The 16,314-nt window shown below is 52.3% G+C and overlaps 4 protein-coding genes across 4 annotated transcripts; 1 reads left to right on the top strand and 3 right to left on the bottom strand.

Annotated features, from left to right (window-relative positions):
• Positions 1–965: 965 nt before the first annotated feature.
• BROUX77_002481 (uncharacterized protein) lies at positions 966–2,405 on the bottom strand (the record flags this gene model as incomplete). The annotated part of the gene is made up of 2 exons (XM_073747026.1): positions 966–2,229; positions 2,386–2,405. The coding sequence occupies 2 exons, from the start codon at positions 2,403–2,405 to the stop codon at positions 966–968; spliced, it is 1,284 nt and encodes a 427-aa protein (XP_073607563.1).
• A 1,853-nt stretch (positions 2,406–4,258) lies between these two features.
• BROUX77_002480 (uncharacterized protein) lies at positions 4,259–5,799 on the bottom strand (the record flags this gene model as incomplete). The annotated part of the gene is made up of 2 exons (XM_073747025.1): positions 4,259–4,641; positions 4,707–5,799. The coding sequence occupies 2 exons, from the start codon at positions 5,797–5,799 to the stop codon at positions 4,259–4,261; spliced, it is 1,476 nt and encodes a 491-aa protein (XP_073607562.1).
• A 6,438-nt stretch (positions 5,800–12,237) lies between these two features.
• Positions 12,238–12,726, bottom strand: BROUX77_002479 (uncharacterized protein; the record flags this gene model as incomplete). Its single annotated transcript, XM_073747024.1, has 1 exon — positions 12,238–12,726. The coding sequence occupies one exon, from the start codon at positions 12,724–12,726 to the stop codon at positions 12,238–12,240; it is 489 nt and encodes a 162-aa protein (XP_073607561.1).
• A 2,722-nt stretch (positions 12,727–15,448) lies between these two features.
• Positions 15,449–15,937, top strand: BROUX77_002478 (uncharacterized protein; the record flags this gene model as incomplete). The annotated part of the gene is made up of 1 exon (XM_073747023.1): positions 15,449–15,937. The coding sequence occupies one exon, from the start codon at positions 15,449–15,451 to the stop codon at positions 15,935–15,937; it is 489 nt and encodes a 162-aa protein (XP_073607560.1).
• Between the last annotated feature and the right edge of the window lie 377 nt (positions 15,938–16,314).

Below are 16,314 nucleotides of genomic sequence, written 5' to 3'. Positions count from 1 at the left end.
GATACGGACAAGAGCAGCTACTTTCTGTTCTTTTTGTTCTTTCTGTCTCCGAAGGGCGGGGGTTGGTGTCTCCTTCCTTCTTGGCTCAGCGGCTTGAAAGAAGAAAAGAAGAAGAAGAAAAAAAAAAAGAGGATGTGCGAATCCCCCCTCCTTCTTTCTCAGCCTAAAAGCTTAATGGGCGGAGGTACTTTGAGGGACGACCGATGACGTCGTTTATAATTTTTTTAGGTGGGAAAAATGTTTCCTTTCTGTCGTTTTTTTTTGTTTAGTGTGGTAAGTAGTACATCCATTGTGCACCTACAAGCAGTGCATAAAGGAGGCCAAAAAGAAAAAAAAAAAAGTACCAATTATCGCCACATAGGGTGAAAACAATTAGGAACATAGGGGAAACGAAAAAAAAAAAGAAAGAAAAAAGAGGAAAAAGGGAAGCAAGAATCAAGCCCCTCGAGACTTTTTTTCCCCTCCCGCTTTGTTCGCGCCGGCGTTCAAGTGTGGCGAATAAAATAGGAATATAAAAAAATGTCACCAGCCAGTCGCTCTCAACCACCAAACCCAACAACAGGGGCAATCCCATCATCGAGCTTCTCTATTATGTGCAGTACATACTCTACTTATAGTGAAGAACACAAAAAAACAAAAGAGGAAACAAATTGGCAAGTGGGAATATCAGACTATCCAAGCTAAAGGGCAAAAAACAAAATGCATCGCATGGTGTGGCGGGCGGAGACCACAGGAAGAAGAGATAGATGGTTAATCATAACTAGGGGGAACTTGAAAAAAAAAGGAAAAAAAGATGCAGATGAAGATCTAAAACAGCACATGACAGCCACAAAAGCACAATTGGCGTGGCGCATTTTTTTTTTTAATTTTCTTTTTCATTTCTGGCAATTCATCATGCGTCGCCAGCCAAGAATTATGTGATCATTGACGGGTGCCACCGCCAGCGTCCTCGGGCCTGGATCAGATCAGGCGTGCGGGTCGTTGTGCGCGGCCTTGACTCCGGCATTCTCGTGCTTGGTCTCAGCCCCGGTCTCGGCATCGTCCTCGTGGTTGCCCACGGCCATCTTCGACGGCAGCTTGCCGGCACGCACAGCGTCGGACAGCGTCGAGGGCGCAATCTTGCGACGCTCCCACATATCCTCAAAGCGCTCAAGGCACTTGTTTTGGACCCAGCAGCCGGCAAAGTGGACGAGCAGATCGCCCTCGTGGTAGCGCATGTCGTCGTCGCCCTCGTAGAAAGAATTGGCGACGCGCTGCTTCATCAGGCCGATGTGCTTGCGCACAACAGGGTGGTGGTTGAACAGGTGGTACATGGCGTCCTGCTCCTCGTTGACAAAGCCGCCGTGGATCAGGAACGGGTCGGCCCAAACGTCCATCAGCAGCTGCGAAAAGATGGAGCGGCGGACGAAGAAGGTGCCGGCGTTCAGGCCGTTGTGGTCCTGCGCGATGATGTAGTCAATGTTTTTCCACTCCACCGTCGGCGACGAGTAGGTGCCAGTGGGCGCGCGCGCCGGGCCGTGGACTTCGGTCGATAAAAGCAGGTTCTTCTCCATGGCCTCGCGCGACAGAATCAGCGAGTTCAGGTCCTGCTCCGGCTCCATGATGATGATGTCGAAGTCCACCATCATCACCCATTGGGCATCAGGGTACTTGATAAAGGCCTGGACGATGGCGGGGATCTTTTTCCACACGGGGTTGGCATTTGGCAGATCGATCTTGCTAATGTCCACAAAGTGGTACTTGTAGCCGTGGAGGTCGCAGTAGGCCTGGCGGTTGGCAGCAACGCGCTCGTGCATCTTGGGGATGGCGCCGTGGTGGCCGCCGGTGTCGGCCGCGGTCAGGATTACGACCTGGTCGGGGCGCGGGCCGGCAGGGTTGTACTTGATGTCATCGGGCACGTCAAACGTCATGTTGAGGCTAGGCTGCGGGGGCGAGTTTCTGGCCAGTTCCAGCAGCGAGGGCGTGTGGGTAGGGTAGTTGGGCTCTTGGTGAGTCGCGTCGTGGCCGCCCTCCTGGGCCTTGGAGGGCGTGGCGGCTTCGGTTTGCAGGTGGGCAGAGCCTGCGGTGGAGGCGGTCGCGGCGCCATGGGCGGGCTCGAGAGCCTTTTCGGCGGCCTTGTCACCAACCACGGCAGAAGGCGTCCATTGCGACCAGCTTTCGGGGGACGTGAAGACGTGGGCCGAGATGACGAACAGCAGCACCGTGACTATGGCGACGGGGAGGATTGCTCTGGTGAATTGGATTCCTGGGTTAACAAGCTGTCACGCACGTCACGGCAGGGGATGGAGCAAAGGGGATTGTGGATGAGAAAACAGAGAACATGTATTTGTTTTGTCCGAAACGGCAGTTGAGCCCGGAGGGGGGAGCAGATGGAGGTCGTCTTACCCTCTTCTAACGCGAATCATGATGGCGGCGATGGGGGGTAGATGGAGACGCAGAGTTTTTTCTGGAGGTTGACGGGCTCGTGGCCAATTTCTGTGGCGTTGGATCCGGGAGAGGGGGTCTGTTGTCAACTCGGGCTTCAGGGGGGCGAGAAGTAGAAGCAGAAGCAGAAGCAGCACAAGGTGGCGGATCCAAGGAGCGTATGGGACGTAGGATGTAGAATTTGGGTGGTGGGCGTGGAGAGAAAAAAGCGGCCGGCACTGCGCAAGGGCAGCGATCAGAAGAAAAAAAGAAGAGCAAGAAATAGGTGGCCGTTCGTGGATGGGCCCGGATCACTGCAGGCTAGGAGACGGTGATGGAGAGACCAACGATATCCCGGCGAGCATGAGGAGGAGGAGGGGGAGTAAGAAAAGGGGGAGAGACAGCAGATGAAATATGTATGCACGTAAAAAAGCAAAGAGGAAGAGGATACGCACGAGGCAAGCCGCAGGTGGGAGAGCGAGAGAGCGGAGCTTGATACTTGTACCTGCGCACACAATTAACATGCACGTCTACATTTCTACATTGCAGTCAGTCTACAGCTTACCGTGGCAGTGGAAATGCCCCAGTCCGACAAGACAAGACCGTCCGTCGCTTGGGCCCTGGGCCAAACCAGACGGGCAGGCCACGCCAGGGCATAACAGGCCAGGACAGGGCATAACAGGCCAGGACAGGGCAATCTAGGGCCTGCACTTTAGCGCTATGTAGCCTATAAGTGCGTAGCACGTGCTGCCAGTGCATGAAAAACAGCCACAGCCAGTACATATGTATGTACATACAGTACAGTCAGGAATCTATCTAACTAGTTAACTGACTACCTATGTATGTTGTACATATCTATCTACAGCACAGTCATGGCCACGCCACACAATTGCGTAAAGCCGGGGGATGCCGCTGTCGTGTCGCGCGCCAAGTGTCAGTATCCGCATTAGCATCAGTGTCAATTTGCAGCGGGCTTTGTCGACGATAAGACTCTTTTTCTTCGGCCAGTACAGCGAATGTACATACACCGTGACTTGAGCTTGCAGCGAGATTCAGGGGAAGCCTCTCCGGCATGGACAAGGACGAAAAGGAGAGCGTAGCCACTACACACCATACATTAATCTGTACATGTCTATGTCTACTCGGGCTGCAGGATAACCCTGCCGTGCCCAATCCGCACGCGCGTCCACGAGGCCAAATTGCCTCTTCTGCGTTTCTTGTCTGTGCCCATGTCCTCGCTCGGTGCGGCTCTTCTATATTTATCCTGGCTGCAATAAACCCTTCGACTAACCCTAGCTCCTTCCATTGATCGCACCCCGGCCCGCGCCAAACCGAGGGCCTTTGTTCCGCTTGCCGAGACTGCGACATTGTGGGCGTCGGCAAGCTGAGCCGCATTCGTTTGTGTGCGTCGTTCCTGGTGTGACCGGTCTGTCTGTCTTGTCCGATTCTCTGTCCGTGTGCCACCACCTTGCGTCGTCCCTCCACTCTGGACAACACACGTTTACTGCTAGCTGTGATTCGAGGAGGATCAGATGTCTTTGCATCCCATATATATTGAAAGATTGATAATGATAAAAATTGTACTGAGAAAAGAAATAGGCAGCGAATGATGGACAAATGAGGAATATGAAGAGAGGGATGATGATACATGAGTGACAAAAAAAATAGAAAACTAATTGTGAGCCAGCTTGAAGCAAGACATTCAATACCAAGGGAGCGCAGAGCCAGCCCAGTGACAAACCAGTGCGCGAGCTAGAGAGAGGGAGAGAAATGGATACATGGAAGAAAATCAACAACGGAATGCAAAAGCCACATTTGAAGCAAAGGAAAATAGAGCGTATTAGCTGCGCGGCACCTAGGACGAACAGGGGGATCTCGTCCGACGGGCCTCATACGACGGAGCCATGCCGGAGGGCTTGGTCGACGCCGTGGTCGAAGCCGCCGCCGACGACGAAGGCTCGTGGTAGAACATGTCGCTGCTGATCAGCGAGTTCGTGCCGTCCTGCTCGGTAAAGGGGCTGATGGCGCCCTTGAGCGCCATGTTCAGGATGGCCGAGGTGATCTCGCCCGGCGTAACCAGGTTGCTGTGCGATCTGAGGTTGAGCACCAGGCCAGCCACGTGGGGTGCAGCCATCGAGGTGCCGTTCATGGATCTGTAGCCCGTGGTCGAGGCGTAGTCGCAAGAGACGACGTCAACACCCGGAGCCCAGATATCGACGAGAGCGCCGTAGTTGGAGTCTGCAGAAAGGTACAGGTTAGTAGCGGGTTCGTCAAGGTGGCTGATTCATGGACAAGATGCTTACCGTTCCACGTTCCCCATTTCGCGTCAATGGCGCCGACAGTAATGGCCGAGGTCGAAGAAGCAGGCGAGTAGGCCGAAACGTCGGCGTCCGAGTTACCAGCCGAGACGACGTTGACAATGCCCTTGGTGTAGGCCTCGTTGACCAGCGCGTTAAAGGTAACCGAGAAGTTGCCGCCGACCGACAGGTTGATGACCGAGATGGCCGATCGGTTCTTGGCCTCAATGTCGCTGACGGTCCAGACGTACGCCTCAATCAGCTTGGACAGACTGGACGTGCCGCCGACAAATGCCTTGACCGAGACGATGCGCGCCTGCTTGGCAACACCGGACTGGCGGCCGGCAATGATACCGGCGACGTGCGTGCCATGGCCAATCTCGTCGTCGCCGTCGTCGCCGCTGACGCTGAAGCCGTACTCGACGCGGTCCTCCAAGTCCTCGTGGTCGCCGTTGACACCCGTGTCGACAATGTACGCGTACGTGCCGACGCCGCCGTTGGACGGGAAGATGTAGTCGGAGCCGCCGGCCGCCTTGTTGGACAGCGTGGCGAGGCCCCATGGCGCCTCGTGCTGCGTTGACGTGCCGACTGTGTCTTGCGTGATTTCGCTGTCGGTCGAGTTGACCACGACGCCGTCGCCGTCCGACAGGCGCCACGGCGAGCCTTGGTCGTTGCGCTTAAACGGCGGCGGCTTGATTGCCGGGCTGGACGCGCTGGACGATGGGCTGTGCGGGTTCAGAGGGACGACGGCGGGCAGCGCGGCGTGCAGCTCCCACTCGCTGTCCTTTTCAATGTTGTCGACGTCGGCTGACGAGCGGATCTCGTCGACGGCCGAGTCGTCAAAGACGCCCAGGTAGGCCGTAAAGTCACCCAGCTGGAAGGTCTTGGTGACGCCAGAAAGGTCTGGCGAGGCGTTGGTGCGGGCGTGGACGCCGCGGGCCCACGACAGATGGGCGTCCAGATCACGCTTGCTGATACCCGACTTGAGCGTCACAATGTATTTTTGAGAGTCAGAAGTAGACTGTATGGGCGAGGCACCGGCCTCTCCAAAGGTGAGGGTGGCGGCCAGCAAAAGGGCCAGGTTCTTGAAGCTGACCATGGTGCTGATGGTATGTGGTGAAGAAGCACGATATTAGGCGGGACTTGGAGTATGTGTGGAAGAAGTGGCTGCAGCAAAGGAGAGAGAGATGTAGAAGAAGAAAAGCACAAAAGAGACCAACTATGTAATTGAAAAGAAAAGAAATAATGAATAAAAAGTCTAGTGAAAAGGAGTGTCGTTGATCATCACCAACTGGCGAACAGCGGCGGAGCAGATGGAATGCTTGGTTGGGAGTGAGAAGGAGAATTAGGATTTCTATGCACCGAACAGAGCACAAGAGATAATGGTAAAGTATAGAACAATAGATAGTAGAAGGAGATGGAATGAGAAAGAGGGAGAGAGGAAGAATGAAACCCTCAGCAGAAGCCTCTAGTCCAGGTTGAAGGGAGGTGCGGTGTCCTGGGAGAAGTGATTAGCCATGATGGGCGCGTGGGCAGGCCCGGGGCTATATAGTGACTTTCTTGACGTCACATCATTTACTTGTTTCTGCCGGCTTTCCACCAATGCCTGGGACCGCTAAGCAAGGGAGGGGGGAGGGGAGGGGGCGTGTTGATGGGATGGGATGTGTTCTTGGAGGAGCAGGAGGGGGAGGAGGAGAAGGAGAGGAAGACATGGGCTAGGAATAGTGGCCCTGATCCTGGCCGATGGAACCCAGCAACCTCGAAAGCTCCGAGTTCCGTTCAAGGCAGCCGGCCAAGCCCCATTGGGATTGGGTTCAGCTTTAGGAGCAAGCGGGCGAGGGGCTTTTCCGGAGGCGACACGCTAGCGAGAAAGATAAAGAGATAGTCTTAGTGTTAGTCCCAAGTCTTGCCTTCGTTCAGATGCTTACACTTGTGACTAGTAGCAACTAGTCAGTTCTACCTGAAAGCATATTGGTAGACGTTGAATACATTCAGGCCAAGTACCTGAAAGCACATGTGCCTGTTGATCGACGCTGGCGATGCCATCATCTAATGCTTTCTTTTGAGGGCCCCCCCTCTCTACCGTCAGTCTGCACAACTCAGGTGGTCTCCTCGATTTCCGTGTCTCTCGCGGCTTCATCCCTGGCTGGCCTGGCGGTTCCCTTTGTCTCCCCCCTGCGCAGTGAGCGGAAGGAGAAAATAACGTCGGGGTCTGGACATCAAAGTACAGGTACAAATACAAGTATACACACAATACGCACTGCTTGCATTAAACTACATGGGGAGACGCCCAAGTCCCCGTCCAGGTACAAGGGCTCCCTTTTGCTTTTGGGATCCTGAGGCCCCATCTCCCCTTCTGTTGCCTCCCAAACTTGGCCTTCTCACAAGGATACCGGATGAATGAAAGCGGGTGTGAGCAAGATTACAAAGGGGAGCAAAGGCAAAGACGACGGGCCAGTTCCAGGTGTCCGTCCAGGTACACTACACTCGCTGTGCAGATGTGGCTACGGAGCATCGTGGACCTGGACTTGGGACATTCCCGCCCGTGTATCCTTGGAACAACCAAGGCGTTACACTGTGCACATGTGCATGTGTGTTCTTGGCCCTGTCCCACGGCAGCCGTTGGATGGAATAATCAGGCTTCCGGCCAGTGCGACCAGGGCGTATCGAGTACATCACATATATGTCAGAGTAAAGCACGAACGACCACACTCGATGCACATTCGCCAGTGCAGCTTCAGCTCCAGCAAAACACTTGCACAAGCAATTTGTGCCTGTAAGTATGTACATCCTGCCACCCAGCCGTAACCTTGCGTCGGTACATGTGCCCGGCTCTGTTCCTGTTCCTGTTCCTGAACCTGTGTCTGTGCCTGGGACGTGCATGTTTGCGTATTTTGCGTTGCATGCTGCGTGGTGGCATTGCATATGCTGCTTGTCCAGGATGCCGCATGTAAGCTGCACTAGCTATCCTCATGTGCCTGGATACTTCAAGGCCCTAGAGCCGTATGGGTGCACGTGTGTCTTGTCCCCGGTAGACGCCCACTCTCACCCTCACTCTTCCTCTCGTCTCCGCCCGTTTTCCCCAGACACACAGACAAGCTGTAACTGGAGCCGTAGCCAGCTGTAGCTGCACCTGTAAATGCGCCGTTATTTGGCCCACCAGCGCCAGCCTGCTCCTCGGTGCTGTGAGACAAGCTAACTGGTCTTGCGGCTAGTTATCTGTGTGGCCGAATGTCCGACGGTTCTAGACGATGTCACAGGCATATCACGGACTTGGAGCTGACATCCGTATTGATATCTGAATACGCCTGTCTGCTTCTACGCTTCTACTTCTTCTTCTGCTTCTTCGTCTTCCTCTGCTGTGCCAAACAGGAACAGCAATTTGCGAAATCGCCATCCCTTGCAAGGGACCATTTCCCTGACTGCGCCAAATGAGGCGAGGAAAAAAAGGAAAAAGAAATCACCTCCCCCCCCCCCCGGAAGACAGCAATAAAATAAACCCCCTAAATCGTCCATCCATCGCTTGCTTATCGTGTGTGTCTGTTGAGTGCAATTAGACAAATACATAACCTATAACTACTTGTAGCTGTGGGCAAAAGCCTTGAAACCATGACCCCTTCATCTCAAGCCCTTCTAGAATCCCCCACGTGGAAGAGACAGAAGAACACCAGACGAGAAAGTCGACGATCAGAAAGAGTGGCTGTCCGTGTGATTGGATTGGAGCCTTGGTGGCCATGCAGAGTACTCCCACTCTCAGCATCAACAAGTATCAACAAGTGACTACAGCAGACTAGCTATAGCGAACACCATGCCCATATGTGTACAACCCCAAGCGGCTCCAGGCGTCTTTGGCCTGTCAAAGGCCATAGCTTCTTCTTGCAGGTGTTTAGGTTCACTTCACTGCACTTCACTTCAGTGGCTCTTGCTCCAGCTCTGATTCAAAGCGTCAGACTCGGACTCATCCGTCAAAGCTCCCCCCCCTCCCATCACTCACGCGCCACCACGCGTAGCTGGAGAAAGTGTGATCGGCGGCGGGGGGACAGGGATCTCATTGCGTTGTTGTTTTTTTTCACCGAGTCAGAGGACCAGTCACACGGATATGTCTGGTCTGGTAGGGCATGGATGGCACAGAAACAGAATACCACCATGGCCTTAAAAGCGTGTGCGGTACACATTGTTTGAGCCGTGAGGGCTCGAGCTTGAAGTGTACCTTCGCCACCATGTATCACCATTACACCATATCGTCAGTGCAGTCCCACTCAAAGTGGGCGTCGTCGTCGGGTGCTGTCGTGCTGCCAATTGCCGCAGGAGCCACTTTCCCATGATATTACCACAAGCATACATATCATTCAGTCAGCATAATCATGACATGGGCTCGACTCGCACAATATCTGCTACCCACCTATATCTAGCCAGTTATGGTTGTATGTAGTTACATACATGTCGTACTCCATGGCCGCAAATTGAGTCCGCAACGGGAAGCAAGCCTCCAGGCCGCTGTGCTGTCTGTCGCCCGTCAAATTACTGTTCCACGCATTATCAATAGTTATGTATGTACATACATATGTACAGACATACATTCATTCATAGCCAACGCCTGCTATGTATCTACCCTTGTGTTGGGGTGACTGACAACCTCGGCTTTTGTTTCTCTCAAAGTTTTTAGCTTAGAGGCTACCATGCCGACAAGACCAGATACATATGTACAAATACCGGCACATACAAATGAGCACTGAGTAAGCACCGGCTCACATCTATGCTTATGTCCATGTACATGTGTAGTAACCGTACATAATTCTGTAGTTATGAACTAGAGCCCCCTGATTTCTTCAAAGGCACCAGCAGGGATTGGCATTGATCGTAATGTAGCACTACTAGCTCGTTTCGTGCTAGCGGTACATCGATTTAATGACTATGAGCCTGCGCCATCATTCCCTTGTTGCTTGATAGAGAGAGAGAGAAGACGCTGTAAGTGGTGTTTCAAGCCGGACATTGACGGGCCTGCTCTCGTTCCGTCTGTTTATGCCTCTGTTCAAGACCAACGCCAAGTCAAGCTTGACTTGCCGTTGTGTGAAACAGCCGCAGAGACAAGAACAAGACTGTTCTCCTGTCAAAACGCCTCAGCCTCTTTCTCTCTTTCTCTCCGGGCAATGCCACCGCAGCTTGTTCCACAGCCAATCAGAGCGAGCACCCACATACCGTCCAGACTTGCCATTCTCTGTTCTAGTCCTTGGGTCTTGGTGTTGTTGGGCCTCACTCTCCTCTCGTTCCATGGATATGCCGTGTAGCTCACTGAAAGGTTTCGCCGGACTCCCCATGCCACCGTAGCAATAGACACATCTAGACTCTCTTTCTCTCTCTCCACTATAGGGAGAAGAAGCCCGGGCTTAAGTACGGTAGATTAAAGAAAAAAGCAAGTCGCAAGACCTGCTTCATCCCCGACCCCATCGTATCGTGGTTATACGTCTGGAAAGACCGGAGCCCGTGTGATGAGTGCTAATAAAACACGCGCTGGCTCGCCAGAGTGTTTTTGTGAGTAAACGGTAGAAAAGTAGTACGACAATACACCACGCCGGCCCCTTGCTTTGAAATTTTAAGGAGGGCCAAAGGAGAGGGGGGCACCAGCATCATGATGACAGCACTGGCCAGAACTATCGCTTTCAGACACACCCAACCCAGCACTACGGATTATCATACAGTAAGGCTTCTCCTTCAATCCGGATTGTTATTCTCCAAGACACATAAAAAAAACCTCCGCACATCCAAACAGGAACATGATCTGTAGCACATCTGTCGACCTCGCTGGAATCTCACGCCTTTGGCCCATCAGTCGGGACTCCGATATGGATTAACAGTGTTGCAGGATTGGGTATCCCATTCTGAGACTTTTTTTTGATTATTATTTCCAAGGCACCCCCCCCCTGGGTCTCTTCTCGTGAAGCCACTGGGCCAATTGCATCGCGGCGCTAAGCAAAACTTGCCCGTACAAATCAACTACTTAGTCACCGAGGACGTGGAAAGTGTTGTCGACCATCCCATACTTCCAACCACACCAAAAGGATCCAAGCTAAATAGAACTGCCACGACAAAGGCCCGACGCAAGCTGCCTGCCAAGAGTCCTAATAGTGAAGCCAAGAGACACTCACTCTGCGTGGCTGTGGGCTGGGCTGCAGCAAAGGGGTCCACCAAGACGCTGTGAGATATCAAAGAACAAGAGGTACCGCTAGCAATCAGCGGCTTGTGCGAGCACTACAGCCAGACCACTTGTGGAAAATCCCCGCCAACGTCGCTGTCCTGCCGTAGCCCTGTGCTGATGTGCTGATGTGGTGGTGTGAGCAGTTTATCCAATGTGCTTGTGCTACTGCTGCTCTCCTTGCTCCCGATAGCCGGTCACTCCTAACATGACCAACTAGCTTGGCCTTGAGGCCTCAAAACATAACTACGTCAAAAACAGGGTCTACAGCTCATGATCCTGAATCAAGTTTCATGCCGTGCCACTTTGCCCTTGTTCCATTGGGCTTGTTATTGTGCATGACTAGAAGACGCAGATCATAACGATGGAGCGTAGAAACTACGGTAGGGTTACTTGTTTTACAAAACAGCAAAACTTGACTTGACTATACTTAACGTCTACCAAAATCACTAAGATCACACGACGCCGGATTGGTTGCCGGGCAGAAATTTGAGTCCTCCGCTGGACACGAGCGTCATAGGAAGGAGTCGACGGTGGTTTGATTTGATTTGATTTTGATTTTATACTTGTACGTCTACCTACTGTTATTTCGCAGCAATACGACGACATATTCCGGACGGAAGCAGTCGGATGATGTCATCTTCCGAACAACTCCCGGGCGGTCAGCAATTGCAGGTTCGCAAGACTTCAAACATCCCCCATGACTTTTGAGGGACCGGCGTAGAAGCCAGGAAGACGCTCCGTCCAGCGCGGCCCGGGGGCAAACCTGCGGGGTTCCAGGGTTGGTTACCTGGTCTTTTTGGTTTGCAGCAAACCGCGTGAAGTCTAGTCTAAAAGGCTACCAGCTCTCAGCACGGGGTGTTGTCTCGGGCGGATTACGCGTGGTTTTGTCCTCTTGCGGGCATGGCCGTTGCTGCAACTTTTGTAATTTTCCTCCTGTTTGTTCAGATATTGCATAGAAATTAAGTATATTAGAGAGAGAGTTCTATGGAGCAGGAAACGGGTTCACATGCATCCAGGGATAACAGGTAGATGTGTGTAGTCACATGATGTGGCCGAGCCGTGGCTGGCTCTGTGGCTGGGCCTTGGTATCACAACACATTTCATGTAGCTTAGTCACGTAAAATAGAGTCAAGTCAAGTCAAGGTAGTTATTAGTTATTGGCGCTTGTACGTATGATAGTCTAGTTATCGGTCTATAGCAAAAACATAGCACACAGCCTGTAATCCGTGAGCTAACAAATGACAAACCAAGGGACGATAGCCATGAAATCCAGATCACCTCGTGAGCTCTAGACCCAGTCCCATTCCTCATTGGCGCTTGCGAAGCAAGTGACATATCAAGTTAGTTTTTGGGGTTGCAGTGGCGGAAAGGGTTTGGGAAACAGTGGGGATGTTTTGACTTCGCGCCATCAGTAGGGAGGACGACAGTAGCGAACGTGGTAGTGGAAGTAGCTTCCGAAGATGTCGGCTCGGCATTCATAGAAGAGACGGCGTTGGGGTCGAGCTTCGTGAACGGAGGGATATTGAATGGCATATCCAAACCCACGAGGACATCATAATATTGCACCCATGCAGGAATAATGGTCGTCTGAACACCATCGGGGCTACCAACTAGAGCAGTGACATCTGGGAGGAACTCGAAGTCTCCAGGCTTCTTGATGTTCTTGAGAAGCTCCTCGTTGTAGGGCACCATGTAAATCTCGCCAGGAGCAAGCTTAGGCGGATCGGTTATCACAGGGGCGGCTGCAGACGAAGTAGTGCTCGACGCAGGCTCTGTGGTCTGAGCAGAGACCAGAGCGAGGGTGGAAAGGAGGAACAGAGTAGATTTCATGTTGGATCAAGAAAGAGAAAAAAATATGTAGAGAAGAGGGCAAGCTGTGAAATGTGAGTTTGGCTTGGTAGAGAGAGTGTGTAGAGCTTGTTGTTGGGAGGCGGTGAGTTGAGACGAGTGATGCAGAACAGAAGAGATAAACGGCTCAAAGTCGATGTTGGTCCATCTTATATACAACTGTTGGCACCCCGGAAAGCATCGCGATATCTTGACATCGCTAGAGCTGGATGGGGCAGCATAGGCGCGATAGGTTGTGAACATCCCCGAGGCATGGCAGCCAGAGACTCACACATAACAAATGCAAGTCACTAACTCCGTGTGTATTTCCATGCCGACTTGCAAGCCACAAAAGACCGGGCCACCGTGCAGTCGAAGCAACTTACGCATTGGGTATTTCACATCATGACTTTGGGATCTGGGGAGTATCAGCGTCGATGTTGACAAGCTGAAGCATGCACGCGGCTAAGGAAAGTCTACTATGCTCCGATTTGCGTATATAACTGCGTATTTAGCGCAACAAGGTCACACGGAGATAGTGCATCTTTCGACTTCATGCGGTAGAGAATCTTTGTTTAACGAACATGGCGTCGAGTCCGTGACTGGTACAAGCGTGGATATAATTATAGAAGAATAGGTCCCCGGCCGCTGGCTGATAGTGTCAAACTATCGCTGTCGGGATCACTACGAAGAGGCCAAGTTACCCAGTTAGCGTACAGCACAGAGGCCATGAGAGCCCAGCGGACATAATGGATTTTGTTGTTGTTGTTGTTTGTTTTTACGCCGTGTGCCAGGGTTCACTGGTCGAATGGGCGTAACAGGCGGATAGTCCACCTGTGAAAAGAGTATAACTATGAAAAGAGCAGGTCTGCACCTGAACGAAGAGAACAAACAGCTGGAACACGGAAGCTCGCAGCCAAAGTAGAAAATGGCTCGGTCTTTCTGCCGGCCTATGCTTGGTTGATGAGGCGTTGCCACCCGGGGCCCCTCTGTGCCAGTTTGTCGACTCTCTCGGCCAACGTCTTTGCCCCTCGTGCCGTCTTCAATAGACGCTCTACCCATGACCTGCTGTATCTTTTCTGTAGGCCTTTGCATGTCCAAACGTGTGGGCCGTCTTTCTCGGCCCCGCATCTCTCGCACCCCAACGGTGTGTCGTGCTCGAAGCGGACGTGGTACTTGTCTAAGTCTCCGTGCCCCGACCTAGCTGCGAGGACTCTGCCGACGCTGACTCGGTTGTGCTTTCCGGCCGTAGCCTTCCATGCCACCGGTGCTTCCAGATTTCGCCCGGTGCTTTTCCACCACCGACCTGTCGCTGCTTGGAGCTCCCGCTTGCGCCATCGTTTCAGTCCAGCCAAAGTCCACAATGTATTGGGCTGGGCTGTTTCCTCTGTCGTGGCCTCTTTCGCCAGCTGGTCCGCTCGCTCGTTTCCCGGGATGCTTCTGTGGCCCGGAACCCACCTAACTTCCCAGCTTCGGCCTGGGTGTCCGTCTTTCCATTTCCGCATAAGATCCCTTGTTTCGTCTATGGCTTCCTGCGAGGTGCCCCAAACTGGGAGCCTGGCGTTCAGCCTATCCACCACGCTGCGGTTATCTAGGAAGATGACGATTTTGATGTTCTCTGAGTTTGCAATGGGTTTGACTGCTTCGGCTGCAGCGTGACTGGCTGCGATCACCTACGCATCCGCAACCTCTGCCCCGACCCCCAGATGCAGTTTGCCTGTGGCCAGTTCTTGCCCTTGCTTGATTAAAGCCCATCCTGAGCCGGCGTAACCTTTAGAGTGCTTACGCACATAATGTAAGATAGAAGCCGCACTAAGTAAGCAAGTCCAAAGGAACGTTCGTCTTTTTTTTTTTTGGCACAGTGGTAGTTTGCACACCGTGACAGGAGAATCCCTCGCGAGTAGACAGGTTAAATAAAGACTTTCAATTCAATTCAATTCAATTCAATACACACCGTGACAGATGGTTACACTGTTTTCGAGCTGTCTAGGTGCATAATCAAGGGTTGGTTAACTGCTACAGGATTCTACACTGCTTGCAAGCGCCACTATTTAGCGCCGGTGCACTATAAGCCAGGGGCTAGGAACCTATTCTTCCATAATTACATATATCCACGCTTGTACCAGTCACGGACTCGACGCCATGTTCGTTAAACAAAGATTCTCTACCGCATGAAGTCGAAAGATGCACTATCTCCGTGTGACCTTGTTGCGCTAAATACGCAGTTATATACGCAAATCGGAGCATAGTAGACTTTCCTTAGCCGCGTGCATGCTTCAGCTTGTCAACATCGACGCTGATACTCCCCAGATCCCAAAGTCATGATGTGAAATACCCAATGCGTAAGTTGCTTCGACTGCACGGTGGCCCGGTCTTTTGTGGCTTGCAAGTCGGCATGGAAATACACACGGAGTTAGTGACTTGCATTTGTTATGTGTGAGTCTCTGGCTGCCATGCCTCGGGGATGTTCACAACCTATCGCGCCTATGCTGCCCCATCCAGCTCTAGCGATGTCAAGATATCGCGATGCTTTCCGGGGTGCCAACAGTTGTATATAAGATGGACCAACATCGACTTTGAGCCGTTTATCTCTTCTGTTCTGCATCACTCGTCTCAACTCACCGCCTCCCAACAACAAGCTCTACACACTCTCTCTACCAAGCCAAACTCACATTTCACAGCTTGCCCTCTTCTCTACATATTTTTTTCTCTTTCTTGATCCAACATGAAATCTACTCTGTTCCTCCTTTCCACCCTCGCTCTGGTCTCTGCTCAGACCACAGAGCCTGCGTCGAGCACTACTTCGTCTGCAGCCGCCCCTGTGATAACCGATCCGCCTAAGCTTGCTCCTGGCGAGATTTACATGGTGCCCTACAACGAGGAGCTTCTCAAGAACATCAAGAAGCCTGGAGACTTCGAGTTCCTCCCAGATGTCACTGCTCTAGTTGGTAGCCCCGATGGTGTTCAGACGACCATTATTCCTGCATGGGTGCAATATTATGATGTCCTCGTGGGTTTGGATATGCCATTCAATATCCCTCCGTTCACGAAGCTCGACCCCAACGCCGTCTCTTCTATGAATGCCGAGCCGACATCTTCGGAAGCTACTTCCACTACCACGTTCGCTACTGTCGTCCTCCCTACTGATGGCGCGAAGTCAAAACATCCCCACTGTTTCCCAAACCCTTTCCGCCACTGCAACCCCAAAAACTAACTTGATATGTCACTTGCTTCGCAAGCGCCAATGAGGAATGGGACTGGGTCTAGAGCTCACGAGGTGATCTGGATTTCATGGCTATCGTCCCTTGGTTTGTCATTTGTTAGCTCACGGATTACAGGCTGTGTGCTATGTTTTTGCTATAGACCGATAACTAGACTATCATACGTACAAGCGCCAATAACTAATAACTACCTTGACTTGACTTGACTCTATTTTACGTGACTAAGCTACATGAAATGTGTTGTGATACCAAGGCCCAGCCACAGAGCCAGCCACGGCTCAGCCACATCACGTGACTACACACATCTACCTGCTATCCCTGGATGCATGTGAACCCGTTTCCTGCTCCATAGAACTCTCTCTCTAATATA

Source organism: Berkeleyomyces rouxiae (assembly GCF_048999995.1).
Source record: "Berkeleyomyces rouxiae strain 22BRR77 chromosome Unknown BrBRR77_ptg000002l, whole genome shotgun sequence".
Taxonomy (NCBI): domain Eukaryota; kingdom Fungi; phylum Ascomycota; class Sordariomycetes; order Microascales; family Ceratocystidaceae; genus Berkeleyomyces; species Berkeleyomyces rouxiae.
This window is presented reverse-complemented; position numbering and strand designations above follow the sequence as displayed.